Genomic DNA, 24567 nt, shown 5'->3' with positions numbered 1-24567 from the left:
GGTACTGGCTGAAACACTTCACACCCCAAACCAGACGCAAGTCCTCTCTGTCAATTTGTGCATAATTTTTCTCTGCATCAGTAAGGGAACATGATGCAAACGCTATAAGATGTTCACTTCCATTACTCATAACATGTGACATTACTGCACCTAGACCATAACGCAGGAGGTTCCCAACCTTTTTAATGCCTTGGACCAATAGCATTGAGCAAGGGGCTTGTGGACCCTAGGTTGGGACCCCCTGCCATAAGGTGAGTGGTCACAGGCAAGCTTTACTAGACGATGTGAATCATGTGTGTGAACACAGTGTCTGACATCACCATTTCCTTTGTCATTTGAAAAGCCACCTCACACAACTTTGTCCATTGCCATTTCTTCCCAATTTGTAGTGTTACGAACCCATAGGTTCTGTTTACTGTGGACTGTCACTTTAAAAGAGCGCTTTAGTGAGGCAGGACTATGATGTTGTTCACCGACTGACTCGCAGCTTGTCTACCTTTAAACCAAGGACACAGTCAGGAGTCAGAAGAAGAGAGAGAGAGGAACAAACCCGGAAAAGGCAGCAGTTCCTGCTTGTCGAAGCTAGGAATTTGGAACTCTGCTATACCCACAAGGGAGGGTTGATTATCAATCCAGTGCACATCGAATGTGTGGCTGTCACTTCGTATAATTCATAGGAGTGGATTTAGGAATATCCTGTGGGACCACTCGAAGTTAACCCTTGCCTGGGTATGTTACGTGGTAACCCCTTGAAGACGGCATCCCTGTGACAGATCGCTTTGGTGGTAATTCGTGTGTGGATTTGGAACGGCTCAACGAAGGATCTTCGACCACTGATATTTATTAATTACCATCGTGGAACCTGTGGAATTCAACGTAATTGCCTTCTCTCTACACTTTACCTTGGTTTACAAATATCTCTCTCCCATCATTTATTTCGTGGATGAACTGAACTTTCATCCTTTACCATCTCAAGACTCTAAGCCTTGTTCCCCCAAGCTCAATAGTTTGGGAGTTATATTTACACACACATACACATAACACTGTTAATTTTTGTTTATCTTGGTTAAATTGCTATATTATAATTAGATACTAATAAAGAGAGTGGTTTTAACATCAAAACCAGACTCCAAGTGTGAACTCTATTGCTGCTGGTTCATTTCTAAATTGTTACAGTTCGTAACAGTAGTAGTGAGTTTACGGGGTGGAGTATAATAGCCAGGTTTGTCAGGAACTTGTAGTAATTGACAAATCCTAAAAATATTGTGACAGAGACACATCCTTTGGCTTTGGGGCATCCACCTCTGCTTGAATTTTCTCAGCACACTTGTGTAATCTTTGTGCATCAATGGTGTGACTGCAGTAAGTGATGCTTAGTTTAAAAAATTCACACGTGCCACATTGTGCTCTGAGCCAATATCTTCCGATCTTTGTAACACTGTCTTGAGATTTTGGAGATGTTTCAGTCATCCTCACTGATAACAATGATGTTATCCAGTTAATACTAAGTGCCTGGGCAGCCTTGCAGCACCTGGTCCATAACTTTCTGCCAGAGTGCAGGTGCAGACATCACTCCAAAAATAAGCCTATTATAGCGTTAAAGCCTCTGTGAATGTTTATGGTGAGAAACACTTTGGACTCTTCTTCCATCTCCATCTGTAGGTAGGTCTCAGCTAAGTTCACTCCAGAAAGGTTTGCAAAGATATCCTTTATCCAAGGCAGAGGGTATTGATTTACTTCCAGTGCTGGGTTGATGGTGACTTTAAAATCACCACAGATCCCGACAGACACATTATTCTTGGCTACTAGAACCACTGGCATTCCCATGAACTACACTCAATGCTGGAAAAAATTCTAAGCAATTTAGCTCACTGGCTGCTTAATCATGGATGGTATAAGGAACCAGACGAGCTTTCTGAAACTTGGGTGTGGTCTTTTCATTTAAAATTCTTTTACCCTTGATATGTTTGAGTTTTCCAATGCCATCCTTGAATACTTCTGTGGCATCACCCAGTACCTTTCTTAATTTGCTTTCATTTGACTCTTTTGCAGGGGATGTCACATGCCAATAATAGATGGATCTCCAATCAATTTGTAGTTGTCTCAGCCAATCACATCCCCACAAGGCTGGCCCTCCTGTTGTTATCACATACAAAATGTTACAAATATCATTCCCACAGGAGTCATCTTTTCTCCAGTATTAGTTCTTAGTTGGATATCTGCAGTCTTCAGTTCTTTGAAGTGCCATTCAAACTCATTTTGTGGAAAGACTGAAACAGCTGATCCAGTGTCCAATTCCATTTTAATTGTTTTGCAGTTCTCTTCTGCCATATGCCTTATTGTTTGTCTATATTAACTTTCACACTGTAAATTTGAAAGCTACCAAATCCTGTGTCACTCTCATCATTGTCAGATTTTTCTACAGCATACAGGTGAGTGCTCTTTTTGAAACTGCAACTGGACTTTTTATCTTTTTCCCTCCACTGTGCAGTTCATTTATTTTTGTCTGCCTGACATTCTCTTTGTACGTGTCCAACTTTGTTGCATTTTCTGTGAATTTTGACTTTAAACCTGCTTTGGTCTGGTATATGTGAGCCCTTGCCATAACGGTAACAGAATTTGTTCAGCCAAGCAGGTTTCTGATAAGACATTGCAATTTTGTTTACATTCATTTTCATTCCTGACTATAAAGCAATTGCGTCTCTTTCTGTTGTTTCCATTGATACAACAATTTCAACTGCTCCTTTAAATGTGAGCTATGCTTCAGTTAGGAGTTGTTCTTAAATGCTTTCTTGTAAGATTCACAAACTAAACTATCTCTCAGTGCATCAGCAAGCCCATTACTGAACTAACAATACTCAATCAATTTCTTCAATTCAGTCACATAAGCACAAATGGACTCCCTTTTATTCCGCTTAAGAAATTTAATTGGCTCTGCAATCAACAATAGTTTTGGTTCTTCATTTCATTCATGATATCAGCAAAACTCTTTTCAGCTGGTTTGGTTGGAGCAAACTGTAGACTCTTCCACCAATTGCACTCAGCAAAACTGGCACTTGTTTCTCATTGGCTATTTCACTTGCTTCAAAATACTGTTGTTAAGTATACAACATCCAGTTATTTCTTGTGCTATCAAGTGTGCCTATTTTTCAATGTAGTCAGCAATTTCTGCTTTGTAAAATTTATGATTATTAACACCGGGTACTTACTGTGAATTTCATCTGCCTTTTTTTTTTAGCTTGACCATCTTTCTCTCCCCTTGTGAAAAAAAAGTGCTCCACTTTTTTTTAACCCAAACATTTCACTGAGGTTTTTTAAAAACTCAAACATCTCATTGTACATCAACTGATAGGTAGTTGTCTTGGGTTTGCTTAAAACTTCCTTGTTGCCACTGTTATATTTTGTAACTCCAAGAAATAAAACAAATTGAAAGAAAAACATAGAGCCAGTGATACTCATGTTTATTTTTTTTTATTTTAGTGAGACGTGCTCCTATGATGTGGTGGTGTAATGACATATGCCATTCACGTACTTTTACATATAACCCATAATGAATTATGTCCACAACAAAGAATGCTTAATCAAATGATATATTTACAACATTACTCTATTACTGATATATTAAATGCACAGCAACTACTACATCTGGCATTACATGGCAGTGGTACTAATTTTTGCATGTCATAATAACCAAGAAAGATTCACCACTAAGCTTGGACTGACACAGTTATACATAACTCTGCACTCTAGAGCCAAGGCACCCCTATCTATAACAACCTGTGAAGGGGAGCCATAGTCATCATTATACACTTCTGTCAAACCTGTTCATGGTAACACTGCACGGTTGTTCCTGCCTTGTCCCACCACTATAGGGGTTGATCTTCCACCAACATCCATTCTGTTCTAACTGGCACAACTCTTACACCTCTGGATTAATGGTACGAGCTTGCCTTGGTTTGGATCCCAGACAATGCAAGCCTTACAGCCACAACATCACCATGCAAGTTGATGAAAAGCTGCTCATGTTGTGCCTAAGGTTAGTACAAACCACAGGTGCCATGTCAACACTATGGACTACCAGTCAGTGACTAATCTAATATTGACCCCTTGTTCATTGACATAGTGGACGGTCTGCCTTCAGAAGCCCAAGTCTGAGCTTTGGAACTTCCTATGCAATCTCTCTGCCTCATTAAACGTGATTAGGTTTCAGGGGAGTAAATTTAGGATGGAGATGAGGAGGAACTGCTTTTCCCAAAGAGTGGTGAATCTGTGGAAGTCTCTGCCCAACGAAGCAGTGGAGGCTACCTCAGTAAATGTATTTAAGACAAGTTTGGATAGATTTTTGCATAGTAGGGGAAGTAAGAGTTATGGGGAATAGGCATGTAGGTGGAGAGAAGTCCTTCTTCTATTTCTCACTAGCAACGGATAGATGGTTGGCTGACTGGCAGGAGGCGAAGAGTGGGAATAAAGGGGCCTTTTCTGGTTGGCTGCCTGTAACTCATGGTGTTCCGCAGGGTTCAGTGTTGGGATCACTACTTTTCATGTCAATGATTTGGATGACAGAAATGATAGTTCTATGGTTAGGTTTGCAGACGATACAAAGATAGCAGGAAGGACAGGCAGTGTTGCAGCAGCAAGGGGTCCACAGAAGGACTTAGACCGATTGGCAGAATGGACAAAGAAGTGGCAGATGGAACAAAGTGTAGGGAAGTGTTTCACCATGCACTTTGGAAAAACAAATAAAGGCCTAAACTATTTTCTAAAATGGGAAGAAAATTCGGAAATCAAAGGTGCAAACGGACATGGGGGTCCTCGTGTAGGATTCCCTGATGGCTAACTTGCAGGTTGAGTTGCTGGTAAGGAAGGCAAATGCAATGTGAGCATTTATTTCAAGAGGACTAGATATAAAAGCAAGGATGTAATGCTGAGGTGATACAAGGCACTGGTCAGGCTGCACTTGGAGTATTGTGAGCAGTTTTGGGCCCCATATCTAAGAAAAAATGTGCTGGCTTTGGAGAGGGTCCAGAGGAAGTTCACAAGAATAACCCTGTGTATGAAGAGGTTCATATATGAGGAGTGTTTTGTTGGCTCTGGACCCATATTCACTGGATTTTAGAAGAATGGGTGGGGGGGGGGGAATCTCATTGAAAGTTATCCAATATTGAAAGGTCTAGATAGACTGGATGTGGAAAGGATGTTTCCAATAGTGAGGGAGTCTAGGACCAGAGGGCACAGCATCAGAAAAAAAAGATGTCCCTTTAAGACACAGATGAGGAAGAATTTCTGTAGCCAGAGGGTAATGAGTCTGTGGAATTCATTGCCACCTATGGCTGTGGAGGCCAAATCATTGTATATATTTAAAGCAGATGCTGATAGATTCTTGTTTAGTAAAGGCATCAATGTTACAGAGAGAAGGCAGGAGAAAGGAATTGACAGGGATAATAAATCAGCCACAGTGGAATGGCGGAGCAGACTTGATAGGCTGAATGGCCCTTTTCTACTTCTATGTCTTGTGGTCTTATGGAGAGAAGTCTGTATCCTGTGATGTGCTGTGCTATGTCCATACTCTCTGCAGTTTCTTGCGGTTAAATGCAGAGCAGTTGCCATACCAAGATAAGATACATCTGGACAGGATTCAGATCAGAATATTTTCTATGGTGCATCAGTAAAAATGGTAAGGGGGTATGCCAAATTCCTTTAGCCTCTTGAGGAAGTAGTGGTATCTATAGGCTGGGCCAATAGTTTCAATAATTCCAAATAATATCAGAGAACTATTTGTAATATACATCCTGAAATTCTTGTTATTCGCAGACATCCACAAAGACAAAAGAGTGCATCAAAGAATGAGTGACAGGAAAAATGTTAAAACCTCAAAGCCCCTCATTCACCCTCCCATGTACAAGCAGCAGCAAAGCAATGGCCCTCCTTCAACCCGACTTACTCTGCAAAAGAAGCATCAGCACCCTCCACCCACCAATAGCAAAGCCTCCAAGAAAGACCATGATATGCAGTAGAACAAAAACTAACTGTTCATCCGATAATTCAACATACCACAGGCTCTCTCTCTCTTTCCCTCATAAAGGGAAAGAGCAGCATCCTCCTCTCACAGTGAGAAGGGAGACATAACAAAACAACTCACTGATTTGCACTGAAAAAAATCTGTTACATCGCTCTTATTCCGAGTTCTCTGACTTGATAATCAGCATAGAATCAGCTTGTCCAGCGAAGCCTCAGAATCTCAAAAGCATGTTTATCTTCTAAGCCACGTCTGCGGGATTTTGGAAAGTAGCCATTCATGAGTCCCCATGTGTGGGTCCCACCACCTCAAAGAACTGACATCCGAGTGTAACTCCAAATCAAAGTCTCCAACAGAACCCCATCCACCCTGAAAAGGAAAAGAGGGACATTGAAGGTAGAAATTAAACTGTTACTGCAGCTGAGCTCAAAAGACTCGCTGTTAAGCACCATCGTAGCTTTGCCCCTCCCCATCGTAGGGCCAGAATAACCAACTGGTGACATTCATTCCTAGGAACATGAAGCTTTCAACCATCTCAACCTCAGCATCTTTGAGCTAGACAGGAACATGTGCACAGCTCTCTTTCCTGAAGTCAATGATCACCTCTTTTGTTTTGCTGACGTTGAGGCAACAGTTGTTGTTAGGATACCACGTCACTAGGCTCCTTATCTCCAACTCGTTATTTGATATTTGACCCACAATGGTGGATGTTGTCTGAAAACCTATAGATGGAGATAGAGCAGAACCTGGCCACAGAGTTGTGAGTGTACAGGGAACTGAGCGTCGTGATTGTACAGTGTTGTGGCTAAACTACGTTGCAGTTGCTTTATTTTCTATTGTGTTGTGTTAGGTTACAGTCATTTCATGTTGTGGTTGGGTTGCATTGTGTTGTGACAGCCTTATAACTGTGCTGTAGGTATGTTTGGATGTGTTGCATTGTGCTGTGATTGAATTGCAGTCATGATACATTGTACATACATTGTGTTTGGATGGGTTGTATTGTGCTGTGACTGAGCTATAATTATCTTTTATTATAGTGTTGTGTTTGACTGAGTTACTCAGTTTCAGATTTACAACTGTAGTCATTTTAAGGATTATAACTCATCCTGAAAATTACAAATCTTTACAGAAGTTAAGCAGAAAACAATAGTTTTGTGGTAAAGACTGACACATAAGTAAAGACTTTCTCTGCCATGTGAACCTAAAAGACATGATTTTTTTCTTAGTCCATTCACAATTATATTTTAATGTGACTCCTGTTGTTGCAAGTAACTCCAGCTGTGTGTGAGCTCAAATTTCCACAGGAGTTAAGAATGAAGTTTTATCTTTTGTACTACCAAGAACATTAATTAACAATCGTAAAATAATCCCCATCTTTTGACATACAGCACGATCCAGTAATTTCAATCCTGAAGCTGATAGTTGTCAGAAGATCAGTATTCTGATCTCTCTTTAAGTGTACATCATTAACTTGATATTTTTCACAGTGCGTGGAAGGAATTAAGCACAACCCTGTGATTCTCACATACCTATTTTGAGCTAGCGGAAATCCAATGAAGTTTTAGCAGAAGTTGAAAAGTTGATGTTTAACTCCGGAAAGTACATTACACAATGATACACAATGGTACTTTTCCATAGGTAAGAGTTCAGCAAACTATTGTCAAATCAAGTCAAGCTTAATGTCCTGTGTACAAGAACGGTGAGGTCCAGCTGCAATGAAAAACGTGCTTGCAGCAGCATCACAGGCATATTGGTACAGACAGCATGCAGAACATAAATTATGCAAGGCAGTGAAGAACGAGTTTTTAGTGCAAAGTAAATGCATACATAATCAGAAACAAGTCTATGTTAACCATGCTGAGGTAACTTGGTTCAAGAAGTGATGGTGGTGGGGAAGCAGTTCATGATGTGGGACTTCTGGGCTTCTGTGCCTCCTGCCCAACAGCTGTGAGAGAAGGACATGGCCAAATGGTGAGGATCTTTGATGATAAATAATGGGGGGAGCTGTGTCCTCAGGCTTGTCCACACCTCTCTGCAATCTCTTATGTTCCTGTGGTTTGGAACTGTGATGCAGTGCATGTGTCTGTTTCAATTCCATCACAACATCGTTATGCACAGTGACAGTCATCTGTTAACACACAAAACACCGAGGTCTGCCAGTGGCTTTTCCTTGAGCTTTGTATTGCTCAGAACATTTTGATCCTAATTCCATTAAGGTTGACATTGAAAATATTCACAATTGAAAATCAAGACTTTAAACTTCCTTGGAAGGAAAATATCAGGATTCAGTGGAAGAATGATAACAGTTGTTTTAGATTAGATCAGACTTTAAAGTACAATGAATGGTGCTGAGAGGCTTAGAGTTCAGAAGTACTATGCTGTTGTAGTGTGCAGCTCCTTCGACAGAATACAGTCAATGGCAGATACTTGTAGGGATGAAGGACACAAAGAAAATTCAGAAGGTGTTTACACATGCCTTGTAAGAACATTGATAGTAAGAACGCTACATTGCTGATCAAGTGCATCCTATAATAAAATAAAGAGCTATGGCTTTTTGCTTTGGAGTGAAGGAGGATTAGAGGTGACTCAATAGTAGTGACAAGATGATAAGAGACATGGATCAAGTGGACACCCAGAGACTTTTCTCCCCAGGGTGAAAATACCCAATGCAAGGGGGCATAATTTTAAGGTAATTGGAGGAAAGTACAGCAGTGATGTCAGAGGTAAGATTGATTTATTTATTTATTTAGTTATTTATTTATTTATTTATTTATTTTTACACAGAGTGGTAGGTGCATGGAACTGCCCCAGGTAGTGATAGAGGCAGATAGGTTAGGGACATTTAAGAAACTTAAATAGGCACATGCATGAAAGAAAAATGGAGGGCTTTGTGGGTGGGAGGTTATGATCTTAGAGTGGGTTAAAAGGTCAGCACAACAACGTGGGCCAAAGAGTCCGCACTGTGCTTGGTGTTTTATTCTATGTTCTATATCATATCTGATGATTAGGAAATCCATCTGTCCCAATTGAAGTCATCGACCCAGAAACCATTGCCATTTCTTAAATTGATCACAATCTACACTGGTGGGTAGTGAAGAAAGCTTTTGGTATGCTGGCCTTTATAAATCAGAGCATTGAGTATAGGAGTTGGGAAAATTGTACAAGGCATTGTACAATGTTAAAATTGTACAAGGCATTGGTAAGCTGAATTTGGAGTATTGTGTACAGTTCTGGTCACTAGATTATAGGAAAAATGTCAACAAAATAAAGAGAGTGCAGAAGAGATTTACTAGAATGTTACCTGGGTTTCAGCACCTAAGTTACAGGGAAAGGTTGAACAAGTTAGGTCTTTATTCTTTGGAGCGTAGAAGGTTGAGGGGGGACTTGATAGAGGTATTTAAGATTATGAGAGGGATAGATAGAGTTGACGTGGATAGGCTTTTTCCATTGAGAGTAGGGGAGATTCAAACAGGAGGACATGAGTTGAGAGGGGGCTGAAGTTTAGGGTGTAATGACCCCAGCCCCCTCCTTTGTGAGAATCGCGAGAGAGAGAGAGAGCAGCCTTACAGTTTGGAATGTGGGCTGGCCTCTCAGCCAAACAAAAGCCATGGACATAGCCATTGTCTTGGGAGACACCTTTGTGGAATAAGGGACTGGACTACGTGCAAACCCTCAGGGCAACGTGGGCTGGGTGATGGGGGAAAGATTGCCTCACCCCCACCCTGATTGACATCTACAACCCAGCCAGTCCAGATAAAAGGTGGGCTGCCGAGGCAGGGCCTCAGACGCACCAAGGAGACACACGAAGAAGACATGATATCGCTTCCCGTCGGAGCGGGAAGCCATTCTGAAGGAAGCCACGTGCGTTAGATTCCGGATCGGGAGTCTGTGGCTGAAACCAAAGGAAAAACCGTTTTAACTAACAACAGGGATTTGCTTCGCAAAGACGACGGGCAAGTGTTCCTTCTCTCTCTCTCCAACATGTGAAATGCCAGCGGTTCCCGAAACGGGGAAGCCTGCAGACTTTGAGTGACTCTTATATTCCATTGGACTCAGTATCCCCAAGACAACGATAGAGCTTATTTTTGATTGATTATTACTACACCTGTGCTTTAGATTGAGTTTTTGACAATGTATATGATCTGAATGTTTTGTATTAACCATACGTTTGTGCCCCTTTATAAATAAAACGTTTGAAAGTAGTACCATCAGACTCCAGCGGACCTCTCTATCTTTGCTGGTAAGTCACCCGGTTACTGGGAACGTAACAAGGGGTAACACGAGGGGGAACTTCTTTACTCAGAGAGTGGTAGCTGTGTGGAATGAGCTTCCAGTAGAAGTGGTAGAGGCAGGTTTGATTTTGTCATTTAAAAAAAAATTGGATAGGTATATGGACAGGAAAGGAATGGAGGGTTATGGGCTGAGTGCAGGTAGGTGGGATTAGATGAGAGTAAGCGTTCGGTACGGACTAGAAGGGCTGAGATGGCCTGTTTCTGTGCTGCAATTGTTAATTGTTATACACAGGGCTTAATGATGTGAACAATGCCATCTTGTATTTATATAGCGTCTTCAATTCAACTTCCCAGGAGCAATTTACAAATAAAATGCTGAACCAGATAATGAGATATCAGGGAAGATGACCAAAAGCTTGGTCAAAAAAGCAGATTTTAAGGAGTGTCTTAATAAAGGGAGGCAGTAAAAGGAAATTTGGAGGGAATCCCAGAGCTTTCAGTCTTGGCAGTTTGGCAGGAAAGAATAAATGCCAAAACTGGAGGAACAGGGACTTCTCAATGGATGGATATTGTAGTTATCATCTACTATCATATTGTGTCTTATCATCCTCAGTTCACCTAATTTAGTATTCCAGACTATTTATTTGTACCAGTTATATTGCAAATAACTCTGCCTCTTTATTTCCAGGATGAAAATCCCAAGTGTTTCCACACTTTGCTGTTGACTCCGGAGATCAGCTTTGCAGCTTTGACTATGCCCAGTACTTGCTTCAACTATAGATGGCAATCCAAACAGGATACAGTAACTAAAGAACAGTCAAGTAAACCAAGAATACTAGGTCCAGTCAACAGCACCTTTAGTAGTTGGAGCATATTCATGATGCCTAATTGGTTTACCTTCCAGTCTGCACCATTTTACTAAACTCAAGTCAATTGTCAAGCGAAGATCAACAGTTCATCAAAAAAAGGAGTTAAGATCCTTATTGTACCAAGAAAATTTAATAATAAACATAAGGAAGTCTGCAGATGGTGGAAATCCAAAGCAACAGTGACAAAATGCTGGAAGAACTCAGCAGGTCAGGCAGCATATATGGAAATGAATAGGCAGTCAACGTTTTGGGCTGAGACCCTCCTTTAGGACTATCTGTTCATTTCCATAGATGCTCCTGACCTGCTGAGTTCCATCAGCAATTTGTGTGTGTTGCTAAGAAAATTTTATTTTAAGTAAAGCACAACTTTTTTGATGAATTTATTGGACATTTAAAGTTGCACAAGGAAATTTTCCAATAGAATTTGATTTTTATTTATCTTAGATTGTTGTTGGGTAACAATAAAGAAACATAAAATAATAAGGAAAGAAAGAATGAATAAAAGAATGTAAGAGTAAATGGAGGAAAGAAAGAACATATCAAGCAACAGAAGAACATGTGAAGGATTTGAGGACCGCTACTGTGAACAGACTCTTAAACAGAACTCATGCACGACAAGATTAACTCTTGACCTACCAAGTTTCTTTGTTGTGGCCCTTACCCTGGATTTGTTGATCTACACTGTACATTCTCTGTAACTGCAATATTCCACATCTTTGTTTTATAGGCATGGGCCAGATTGAAAAGGTCAGGGTGCCGGGTCCCAAGGTGAAGGACAGGCCGGTTCAGCTCACTGCTCCACGACATTTACTCGGCTCTGCACTGAACTGTGTCTCGAACTCTGTGAACTTTTCAGAACACTATTTGCTTGTGATTTTTGTTTGCAATATTTATCTCTGCACATTGGGTGTTAGACAGTCTTTTTTTATGGGTTCTTTGTTTCGTGGCTGCCTGTCAGGAGACAAATCTTGAGATTGTATAATGCATACGTATTTTGATAATAAATGTACTTTGAACTTACGTATGGAATGAGCTCCCTGGATGGCTCTTAAGAGAAAAGCTTACAACTCTACCTTGTTACGTGACAATAATAAATCATTACAATGTCAGGAGGATCAAAACTGTAAAGGGGAATGAGGGTGGAAAGGATTCCGTACTGATATAATTCTTCATCTCTTCACTTGGAACATCTTTGAGCATTCCACTCACATTGAATTCACATCAAAGCAGTAAAAATACATTCCTGCTCTGGAAGACATGACCTGGTGCTGCAACAACATATGTAACAGATGGCAGCAAACTTTGTAAGAAAATTGGGAAGGCAACAAAGAACAGCACCTGGCTCAGTGGAAATAGTCTCAAGGGACTAGTAAGGCAATGAAATAATAACACTGGACCAGAACTCAGATGGTGCTGCATGTTTAACATAGTGCTTTTAATTCAGCATGTGGGTATCTGTCCTTTTCACTGGGATCACAACCTTGTAATCCAATCTATTTCCCATAAATAAAAGATACTGAAGTTGAGCCTGGAACAACAAAGCAATTTTCAGCCTCCCAGTAAATCGTGGACCAAATTACAGAGCAAACAGGAAGCAGCACAGGAGCCAGATGACAGCTTCTCTCTGTCTGAATAATAAGAGAGAGGAGGTGATCTTCCACTGCACTCAGAGACAGGTCACAAGCAGCTGTACAGATTCCCCACCAGGATTCGCAGGCAGGGTTCCTACACGACCTGAACATGTGTTGGCCGCGTGCCTCAAACAGATTACTAAAGGTGGCAGCTATGTCAAGTTGTATGGAATTATAAATGGAGCAGGACTGAGAAAGAACTACATGCTATGTGAGACACCACTCTGAAATGTAGAAGCAAACATCGCAATATTTTCACTTTGTAAATAAAAATCTGCCTCACTTTATTTTTTAAAAAAGGAATCCTAAGATTATACACAGGAATATAGAATTTCAGTTCCAATGAGATCACCTTTCTTCAAACATCACATCCATTATATTTCTGTGTCTATATAACTGAGTATTTCCAATCAAATGGATAAGAGGTGACTTGATAAAGATGCAGAAGATGAAAAGATTGTGTGGACGGCCAGTGTCTTTTTCTCAGGGCAGAGATGGCTGATTTTAAGGTGAATGGAGGAAAGTATAGGAGGGATGTCAAAGGTGGGTGTTATACCACCCTGAGTGGTGGGTGTGTAGTGGTAGATCCAAATACATTAGAGACATTTAAGAGACTCTTAGATAGGCACATGGATGAAAGAAAAATAGATGGCTATGTGGGAGGGAGACATTAGTAGGTTAAGTGTTCAGCTCATTGGGGTTTGAAGGGCCTGTAGCGTGCTGTACTGTTCTATGTTCTATATTCTAAATGTTGAGAGTATCTTTTGGAACTCCATGCTGGAGGTAGAGATGGACAAGAAAGACTGAAATGCATTAGCATCTTATATCTCACTGCTTAATGCAATCCAAACACAATATGCTATTGCAGCCTGCAAGTGTAAAGAGCATATGGATAATTACTGTCTAATCCTGCAAATTACAAATTATGCATACTAACATAATAGACAATAGGTCAGAAGTAGACCATTCGGCCCTTCGAGCCTGCACCACCATTTTGAGATCATGGCTGATCAATTCCTTATCAATACCCGGTTCCTGCCTTGTCCCCATATCCCTTGATTCCCCTATCCATAAGATACCTATCTAGCTCCTTCTTGAAAGCATCCAGAGAATTGGCCTCCACTACCTTCCGAGGCAGTGCATTCCAGACCCCCACAAATCTCTGGGAGAAGAAGTTTTTCCTTAACTCTGTCCTAAATGACCTACCCCTTATTCTCAAACCATGCCCTCTGGTACTGGACTCTCCCAGCATCTGGAACATATTTCCTGCCTCTATCTTGTCCAATCCCTTAATAATCTTATATGTTGCAATCAGATCCCCTCTCAATCTCCTTAATTCCAGCGTGTACAAGCCCAGTCTCTCTAACCTCTCTGCATAAGACAGTCCAGACATCCCAGGAATTAACCTCGTGAATCTACGCTGCACTTCCTCTACAGCCAGGATGTCCTTCCTTAACCCTGGAGACCAAAACTGTACAAAATACTCCAGGTGTGGTCTCACCAGGGCTCTGTACAAATGCAAGAGGATTTCCTTGCTCTTGTACTCAATTCCCTTTGTAATAAAGGCCAACATTCCATTAGCCTTCTTCACTGCCTGCTGCACTTGCTCATTCACCTTCAGTGACTGATGAACAAGGACTCCTAGATCTCTTTGTATTACTCCCTTACCCAACTCTATACCGTTCAGATAATAATCTTCCTTCCTGTTCTTACTCCCAAAGTGGATAACCTCACACTTATTCACATTAAATGCCATCTGCCAAGTATCTGCCCACTCACCCAGCCTATCCAAGTCACCCTGAATTCTCCTAACATCCTCATCACATGTCACACTGCCACCCAGCTTAGTATCATCAGCAAATTTGCTGATGTTATTTTCTATGCCTTCATCCAAATTGTTAACTTAAATGGTAACCAGCTGTGGTCCCAATACCGAGCCCTGTGGCACCCCACTAGTCACCACCTGCCATTCTGAGAAACACCCATTCACCGCTACCCTTTGCTTTCTATCTGCCAACCAGTTTTCTATCCATGTCAATGCCTTCCCCCCAATGCCCTGAGCTTTGATTTTACCCACCAATCTTCTATGTGTGACCTTATCAAATGCCTTCTGAAAATTGAGGTACACTACATCCACTGGATCTCCCCCGTCTAACTTCCTGGTTACATCCGCGAAAAACTCCAACAGATTAGTCAAGCATGATTTACCCTTGGTAAATCCATGCTGGCTTGGCCCAATCCTATCACTGCTATCTAGATATGCCACTATTTCATCCTTAATAATGGACTCTAGCATCTTTCCCACCACTGACGTCAGGCTGACAGGTCGATAGTTCTCTGTTTTCTCCCTCCCTCCTTTCTTAAAAAGTGGGATAACATTAGCCATTCTCCAATCCTCAGGGACTGATCCTGAATCTAAGGAACATTGGAAAATGATTACCAATGCATCCACAATTTCCAGAGCCACCTCCTTTAGTACCCTTAGGGTGCAGACCATCTGGACCTGGGGATTTGTCAGCCTTCAGTCCCATCAGTCTTCTCATCACCGATTCCTTCTGAATGTCAATCTGTTTCATTTCCTCTGTTACCCCATGTCCTTGGCCCATCCATACATCTGGGAGATTGCTTGTGTCTTCCTTAGTGAAAACAGATCTAAAGTACTCATTAAATTCTTCTGCCGTTTCTGTTTCCCATAACAATTTCACCCAATTCATTCTTCAAGGGCCCAACATTGTTCTTAACTATCTTCTTTCTCTTCACATACCTAAAAAAGCTTTTGCTATCTTCCTTTATATTCCTGGCTAGCTTGCGTTCGTACCTCATTTTTTCTCCCCGTATTGTCTTTTTAGTTTTTTAGTCTTTTAGCACTCTACAAACTCCCTATCCTGTGGTCCAGCACCAACCTGATTCTCCCAGTTCACCTGCATGTTGAATCCCCCATAACTACTGCGACATTACCTTTGCCACATGCCAATGTTAACTCCCTATTCAACTTGCACCCAATATCCATGCTACTGTTTGGTGGCCTGTAGACAACACCCATTTGGGTCCTTTTGCCCTTACTGTTCCTCAGTTCTATCCACACAGACTCTACTTCTCCTGACCCTATGTCCCCCCTTGCAAAGGACTGAATCTCATTCCTCACCAACAGGGCCACCCCACCCCCTCTGCCCACATTTCTGTCCCTACGATAGCACGTATACCCTTGTACATTCATTTCCCAGGTCTGATCTCCCTGCAGCCATGTCTCTGTTATCCCAACAACATCATAGTTACCCATTCGCACCTGGGCTTCAAGCTCATCCGCCTTATTCCTGACACTTCATGCATTCAGATATAGAATTTTTAACCCATTTCTCCTCTCTCTGTTTGAATCGCTGCCTATTGTGCTTAACCCAGCTCCCCGAACTCCCTTTGGGCTATACACCCCTAGAATTTTGTTGTCCTTCCTACATTTACTTATTCTTGCAACACATTTAACTCCATGTTCCGTCAGACCATCCCTCTGTACACGAGTCCTCCTTATCACTTGTTCTGCCCCACCTTCCTCTACTACACACTTAATATTCCGGAACCGTGTAGCCCCCTCCTGTCCTTTATTCTTCCTCTCGCTATCCTCTCTCACATTCTGGATCCCCGCCCCCTGCAAATTTAGTTTAAACCCCCCCCCCTCCCCCAAGAAGCTCTAGCAAACTTCCCTGCAAGAATGTTAGTACCGCTCCAGTTCAGTAAACCGTCCCTTCGGAACAGATCCCACCTTCCCTGGAACAAGGCCCAATAATGATGCAGAATATCTAAATAGTACAAAAATTATATGACACAAGTGCTAACAATGAAAATCACTTTAAAGCAAAAAAACATGTTTAGATGATTAATTAAAATAAACAAGGATAGAGTTTTCAGATCTGCAGTGGTGTGAAGAATTTCAGTGCAGTAATTTAATAAAAAAACAAAACATTTACCAAAATAGATGGAAAATCCTATTTTCTACTTAACATTGTGGTTGAGCATATTACAAAGTTATGAATCAGGATTCCGAATGTCTAATCCAAATTGCAATCAGTGTAGGGAATAGGTTTTCATGCCCCTTTTCAGTGAATACTAAGCTGACATTTGAGATCCCAGGTATCCATTGGGATCATAACTGTGCAATAAACAAGCTGACTAATTTATTTTCTGGTTGTTCATCTTTTTCAGAGCTGGTGCTGGATGAATCAGAATGAGAGATGAGTGTTTTTTTTTCTTCAATATTTATAGATACCACTTGCTTCCATGTGAGGACATGAGTCTTGTGCTATATCACACCAAAGAATTTCCATCCTTCTACCAATTGAGAGCATCAAATACCAAGGTGCACATGATTAAAATTGATTAAAGTCTGTTAACAGGTTCCTGGATATGTTTAATATGGCTTTTAACAATATATAATATAAGATTAACTGTTCTTAATCTTCAGTACTTACCTTATTTAAGTACATTAACAGCACGGTATCAGCCAATTAATTAATGGTTGGGCAGGATTTGCAGCAAGAGTTACTGAAAACAACTTGCCCTACAACAAATAATATCAGGCTATTCTTCAAATTGAAATGCAAAGATACCCGACGCCAGGAAACTCTATTTAATTTGAGCCTTTGCAGACAACAGCAAATATAAAGTTTGATTAAAACTACACTAATATCTCCAATAAATCCAGAGTGATTTTCCAGTAAATTGCACTGTGGAGAATATTTTTATATGTAAAATCAATCCCAGCTATTTATTGCAATGTAATCTGCAGGTTTAATTAATGTTGGAGTTGCGCGATTATTTTCAGGCTTCTGACAAGCATTGTGATGAAGTACGTATTGTGGGGGAATAGTAACATGTATGTAATGTACTTCAGGAAGATGTGCATTTAACTCCTGATTGACCAAAGATTGATCAAAAACTGATCAAAGATTGACTCAGCATGTATGAAAAGCATGCAACCTTTTTTTTAAACAACTTTTAAAAGATAAGGATAAATTATAATTTGAGGGAGCTACAGGAAAGATAAGGGCACAAATTGAACATTCTGATTTCTCCACAATGTCTGTAAAGCAGGAAGAACTTCTCTAAGATCTGATCAACTTAGAGCTCTGCCTTGCCACACCTCTTCATAGAAAGTCAATGATACAGGACTAACTGGACTAATTGGGCCAGGATATGATAGATATTTACTTTAATCTCATGTTTGCTAAATGCTTGCTTTCTAAATAAGCAGCTGCCATTTGAAAGGTCACAAACAATTGTAAGTAAGCTTTCAACTATATTGCTTTGTTTAACTTCTGGGCATAAATTCAAGCCAGTCTTCAGTTCTTAAAATATAAATGGAAAGCAAATTGAAGTTAAAAATACACTCTTTATAGAACAGTTTTGCCACAGGCTCTGTATTTTGAAGATGCTCTGTCTGTAAAGAGTCACTGCACCCGCTTTGTTATTGCTCAAGTGTAGGGTATAAAACAATGGGTTTTTTCAAACTGACAAGCTGACTCTTAAGTTGCTTAGTTCAAGATAGTTTGCAAAACAATGGATAAGTCATTTAGTATATCAATAACTGATATGTTTATAGCTGAGAGGTTTATGTACTCAAAAGTTAGCTTTACAGCATTAATGGTAGCTAGCTAAGGTCTATGCCTTGAAAAATGCTTTGACCATTTGTGTTAAAAGGATATCTGAGGAAATATCACATGCTTGCGAAGTCACCCAAGTGGGAGGAAAAGAGTATTAATGTAGAGAGCAGTTCAGGCTTATTAGGAATGAGCTAAGGAACATCAAAAACATTGAAGAACTAGAATCCATTTCTCAGCTTCAGTTTCTGTGTTGGACAACTTGTTTGACTGCATCTTTGATATGTCTTTTTAGTTTACAGGATTTGTACCTGTGTTTTGGAAATTCTTAATAATTTGTGTTTAAGAAATGGCTTGTGTTCTGAGCTTTGGAAATGGTTTATAATTGGGAAATGTTTAAGAAATTCTCTGTGAGTTGTAAATGTGCTTTAAGAGTGTTGTGTGGATTTAAACATGTATCATTGTAAATAAACAAACAGTTTTAAATTATTTTGTTAGCTGGAAGATTCTTCTCAATGGTAGGGAGAGGGGACCTACTGCTCGAATAGTGGATGTTGACAGCTAAACTTGTGGCTATTTATATCCGATAGGGCTTAAGGTATTTATTTGAGTTTAGAACTTCGTGGTTAGCAAATCAATACCGTCACAAGCATATGTGGGCTTTTTGGAAGTTTGGATATTTGCAGACAATTCGGCTCCAATCGAGAAGCCAACATCAGTGTGCAGTTAAGGGCATTGTCTCCTCAGAATACCGGTTTATATGCTCCTCCGAAGTCTGAATAAATATTGATTAGACATCGTGATCAGGTTGGCTGGTTCAAAACACTGAACAATTTAGCAGAGGAAGATTCTGATTGGCTAGCTTCAAGGGAGGTCCGTCAGAAGTGTCCAGATCCCACAATTACTGGCGATTCATTGATTGTTGATTTTGTTTCTCTTTTCTCTGTAAGGGTTCATATACCAGATCTATGTCAATGTGTGCGCTAATGGGTCCTTCTGTAGAGAACCACGCTTAGAGAAATACTCATTTTTTTCTTGTTCTTACTGTAGTTAAGACCCTGGCTGTTGTCCAATTGAAAGGGTGTCCTTTTTTGTTTTCATGATCTGATACCAGAGAGAATGGGTCGTGCCTTCTGCTGGCTAGCTGATGCTCATGTAGCCTGGTGGATAGTTTTCTTCCTGGTTGACCAATGTAGTACTTGTTGCAGTCACTATACTGAACCCACCAACCAGACATCTAATCAATATGCATTTGGACTCCGGAGGAGCTCATAAATATAATACAAATACTTTGTCACCAAACAATTGGTACTAGAGTGTACAATCATCACAGTGATATAAGCTGGCATTCTCAGGAGACAACCCCTTCAGCTGTTCAGATGGCTTCTCAATTGAAGCTGAAACAGTTGCAAATGTTTCATCAAGCTCAGCGATCAAACAACCTTCCCAACCAGAGCTACCAATATTCCACAATATTTCATATGTGGGTTTATAAGGAATAAACTGGTCAAGGGAAGGACAATGACAAAGAAAGAGGTTTGAGTCAATCAATTGTATTTTGTATTATAAAACAAGGAATTTTGTGGCAAATCAAGTTAGTTTGCAAGGAAGACACTGCAGATACTGGAACCTAGAATGAAAACAGCCTACTTAAAAAAAAATTAAAATACATACTTGTCACCATGTACTAGCCCAAGATTCATTTTCTTGCAGGTATTCATAGTAAATAAAAAGTAACACAATGAAAAACTACACACATTGAGTCATTCAACATCTGTGGAGGCAAAAGGAGTTGCCTGACAGTCCGGGTTAAGACCCTGCATCAAAACTGAGAGGAAACGGGAAAGAGTGCCAGGTTATTGCTGTACAAAAGAGATGGGAGTGGAATAAAGGCCAGTAGGTGATAGGGTGGACCAGATGGGAGAGGGATAATGGAACCTAGTGAAGGGATGAGATGGGAAGGATAAACAAAGGGAGGCAAAAACTGGTTTACAGATAAATGTGTGGGGATGGAGAACATCAGGAGTGTGGGTTACTTAAAATTGGAAAATTCACTGTCTATACTATTGGGTGTGAGCTACCCAGGTGGAGTATGAGATATTAGACCATAAGACATAGAGCAGAATTAGGCCATACTCCCCGTTGAGTCTGCTCTGCCACTCTATCATGGCTGATTTATCATCCCCCTCAACACCAATTCTCATGCCAATCATTGACACTTACTGATCCTGAAGCTATCAACCTCCGCTCTAAATATACCATTAACTTGGCCTCAGCTATCCATGGCAATGATTTCCTCAGAGATTCATCACCCTCTGGCTTAAGAAATTCCTCATCTCTGTTCTAGAGGGACATCCTTGTATTCCGAGTCTGTGCCTTTTGGACCTACACACCTCCAGTACAGGAAGCATTCTCTCCATGTCCACTTTCAATATTGTATAGGTTTCAATGAGACAACACCACCACCCCCCCCACCCCATTCTTCCAATTTCCAACAAATACATGCTTAAAGCAATTAAATGCTTCTCATACATTAACCTTTTCATTCCTGGGACCGTTCTCGTCAACAGCCTCTGGACCCTCTCCAATGCCAGCACATCCTTTCTTAGATAAGGGGCCTAGATTGCTTATATTCCAAGTGTGGTCTGACCAATGCCTTTTAAAGCCTCAGCATTACATCCTTTGTACACTCAGTGGCCATTTTATTAGGTACACCTGTACACCTGCCGGTTAATGCAAAATTCAAATCAAACATGTGGCAGTGACTCAATGCATAAAAGCATGCAGACATGGTCAAGAGGTTTAGCTGTTGCTGTCTAAACATCAGAATGGGGAAGAAATGTCATCTAAATGACTTTGACCATGGAATGATTGTTGGTGCCAAATAGAGTGGTTTGAGTATCATCAGGAACTGCTGATCTCCTAGGATTTTCACACACAACAGTCTCTAGAGTTTACAGAGAATGGTGCAAAACAAAAATCCAGTGGGTGGCAGTTCTGTGGACATAAACACTTTGTTAATGAGAGAGATCAGAGGAGAATGGCCAGACTGGTTAAAGCTGACAGGAAGGTGACAGTAACTCAAAAAACGTGTTACAACAGTGGTGTACAGAAGAGCATCTCTGAATTCACAGCAGCAGAAGACCACGTACATACTCTTTATTAGACACAGGAGGACCTAAAAAAGTAGCCATTGAGTGTACATTCTAGTCCTCCTGAAATGAATGCTAACATTGAATTTGCCCTCCTCAGTACTGATTCAACCTTCAGAGAATCCTGCATGAAGACTCCCAAGTCCTTTTGCACCACTGATTTCTGAATGTGCTCCCAGTTTGTAAAATAGTCTACACCTTTATTTCAGAATCAGATTTAATATCAGCAGCATCTGTCAGGAAATTTATTGTTTTGAGGCAGCATTACATTGCAATACACAATAATGTAACAAAAACCTATAAAGTAGTAAAGTGGTTCCTGGTTAATTGGGCCATCGGTTAACTGGGGTAGCCGTTTATTGGGCCAACTCTTAAGGAGCAAAAACTAATCAAGAAAATAGCCAGGGTTCCCTTTGATTATTTGGTATACAATGCCACTTAATTGGCCCAAGAGACTGTTGCCGAACAGGTTCTAACAAATGTTATTTGCTTGTACTTGTGTGGTTGTTAGACACTACAGCATACGTAGAGCAAGAAGATTTTAAATAGCATCAGTTACATCAAGTCAAGTCACTTTTATTGTCATTTTGACCATAACTGCTGGTACAGTACATAGTAAAAATGAGAAAGTTTTTCAGGACCATGGTGTTACATGACAGTACAAAAACTAGACTGAACTACGTAAAAAAAAAACACAGAAAGCTACACTAGACTACAGACCTACACAGGACTGCATAAAGTGCACAAAAACAGTGCAGGCATTTTGGTGAGATATAAGCAGTAAGACAATTCAGAACTGTTTTACTCACTGTTTACAAGCATTAGGGTTAGGATTTACAAGCATTCAGGCTTGGAGATGCCAGAAACAGTCGGAGTGAAAATGAAATGATATCACTACTTCAACAAGTTAGGCACCATGAAGAATTTGAAGGTATCGATAATCATCTTGAATGTTACAATTAACATGAGTATTTGTAGGATACAATTGTCTAAGTCATTGTATGACAGTAGTCCATTATCCACACTTAGTGTCTGTGAAAATTTTACTTAATTACAGTCAATCAAAAGAGCATTGTACACTGTACACTGGATGAATTCCTCCATCGATAACTATCAGGAACTAATACACAGTTTTACATTACTATAATAGTATTGATAGTGCTCTCATTACTTCTGTTTTTTATTTAAATACATAATTTGTTACTCAGTCAAACTGTAGTTCGTCTTTTTTTTTTTAAACACCTTTTTAACTATTTCCATGAAACTTTGGCTAACAGCCAAAATATACCAGTCCTGATGATTTCCAATTAACTGGAATCCACTGTAGATTTTTTAAAAATTAAGTAGTACAAAAAAAGTGATAGTGTTCATGGGTTCATTGTCCATTCAGAAATCTGGTGGTGGAGGGGAAGAAGATGTTCCTGAAATGTTGAGTGGTGTGCCTTCAGGCTCCTCGATAACAGCAATGAGAAGTCCTGGGTGATGGGGGTCCTTCTTGAGGCATCACCTTTTGAAGATGTCATTGATGGTGGGGAGGCTAGTGCCCATGATTGACTGGCTGAGTTTACAACTTTCTGCAGCTTTTCCAATCCTTTGCAGTGGCCCCTCCATACCACTGATATAACCAGTTGAAATGCTCACCAAAGTACACCTGCAGAAATTTGCAAGAGTCTTACCAATTCTCCTCTAACTCCTAATGAAATAACACCACTGTCATGCCTTCTTTGTAATTGCTTCAAAATATTAGACCCAGGATAGAACTTCAAAGATGTTGGCACCCAGGAACTTGAAACTCCTCACCCTTTCTACTGCTGATTCCTTGATGAGGACTGGTCTGTGTTCCTTTGACTTCCCCTTCTTGAAGTCCACAATCAATTCCTTGGTCTTACTGATGTTGAGTGCAGGGTTTTTATTGCAACACCACTCAACCAGCTGATCTATCTCACTCCTGGATGTCTTCTTGACACCACCAGAAATTCTGCCAACAATAGTTGTGTCATTGGCAAATTAATAGATGGCGTTTGAATTGTGCCTAGCCACACCGTTGTGGGTGTAGAAAGAGTATAGCAGTAGGCTAAGCATGTATCCATGAAATGTGTCAATGTTGACTGCCAATGAGGAGGAGATTTTATTTTCTATCTACACTGACTGTGGTCTCCTAGTGATGAAGTCAAGGATCTAGAATCCTCTAGATCTAGAGGATTTGGAGCTTGTTAATTAGAACTGAGGGTAGGATCATGCTGAACACTGAGCTGCAATCAATAACTGAGCCAAAAAGGCAGCTGGCCCTGCTCTGCTTGGGCATTGGTATGATTGTAACCCTTTTGAAGCAGGTGGAAACCTTTGACTGCAGCAGTGAGAGATTGAAGGTTCCTTGAATACTCCCTCCAGTTGGTTTTCAGAAAACTGCCAGCTATATACATCAGGGTCTGACGCCTTGCAAGGGTTCACCCTCTTGAAAGATATTCTGACTTCAGCCTGAGATGGAGATCACAGGATCACCTGATGCTGCAGGGATTTGCACAGGTATAGTTTTATTCTCCCTTTCAAAGGTGTATAAAAAGCATTGAGCTCATCTGGGAGTGAAGCATCACAGCCATTCCAGATTTTAGGTTTCACTTTATAGGAAGCAAAGGCCAAAAAACCCTGCCAGAGCTGACATGCATCCAATTGTGTCTCTAACTTCAACCAAAAATGTTTTTCTGCTCTTTAAATAACTTTCTGTAGTTTGTACCTGGACTTCTTGTATAGTTTTGGATTGCCAGTCTTGAATACCTCAGATCTAGCCCTCAGCAGATTATGAATCTCCTGGTTCATCCACAGCTTTTGGTTAGGGTATAGACCATAAGACAAAGGAGCAGGAGTCGGCCGTTCAGCCCATCAAGTCTGCTCCACCATTTCATCATGAGCTGATCCAATCTCCCCTTTAGTCCCATTCCCCTGCCTTCTCACCATAACCTTTGTTGCCCTGACTACTCAGATACCTATCAATCTCTGCTTTAAATACACCCAATGACTTGGCCTCCTACTGCCGCCTGTGGCAATAATTCCATAGATTCACCACCCTCTGGCTAAA

At 40.6% G+C, this 24567-nt stretch overlaps 1 protein-coding gene across 1 annotated transcript in view; it reads right to left on the bottom strand.

Moving 5' to 3' along the window:
* Positions 1 to 5689: 5689 nt before the first annotated feature.
* The window catches only part of atxn1a (ataxin 1a), a 478304-nt gene continuing 459426 nt past the window's right edge, over positions 5690 to 24567 (bottom strand). Inside the window, exon 7 of the mRNA XM_073023948.1 lies at positions 5690 to 6385. Within this exon, the coding sequence (XP_072880049.1) occupies positions 6251 to 6385 (135 nt within the window). The 3' untranslated portion in view covers positions 5690 to 6250. The remainder of the gene's footprint in view (positions 6386 to 24567) is intronic.

The sequence above is a fragment of the Hemitrygon akajei genome, chromosome 20, assembly GCF_048418815.1.
Source record: "Hemitrygon akajei chromosome 20, sHemAka1.3, whole genome shotgun sequence".
NCBI lineage: Eukaryota > Metazoa > Chordata > Chondrichthyes > Myliobatiformes > Dasyatidae > Hemitrygon > Hemitrygon akajei.
This window is presented reverse-complemented; position numbering and strand designations above follow the sequence as displayed.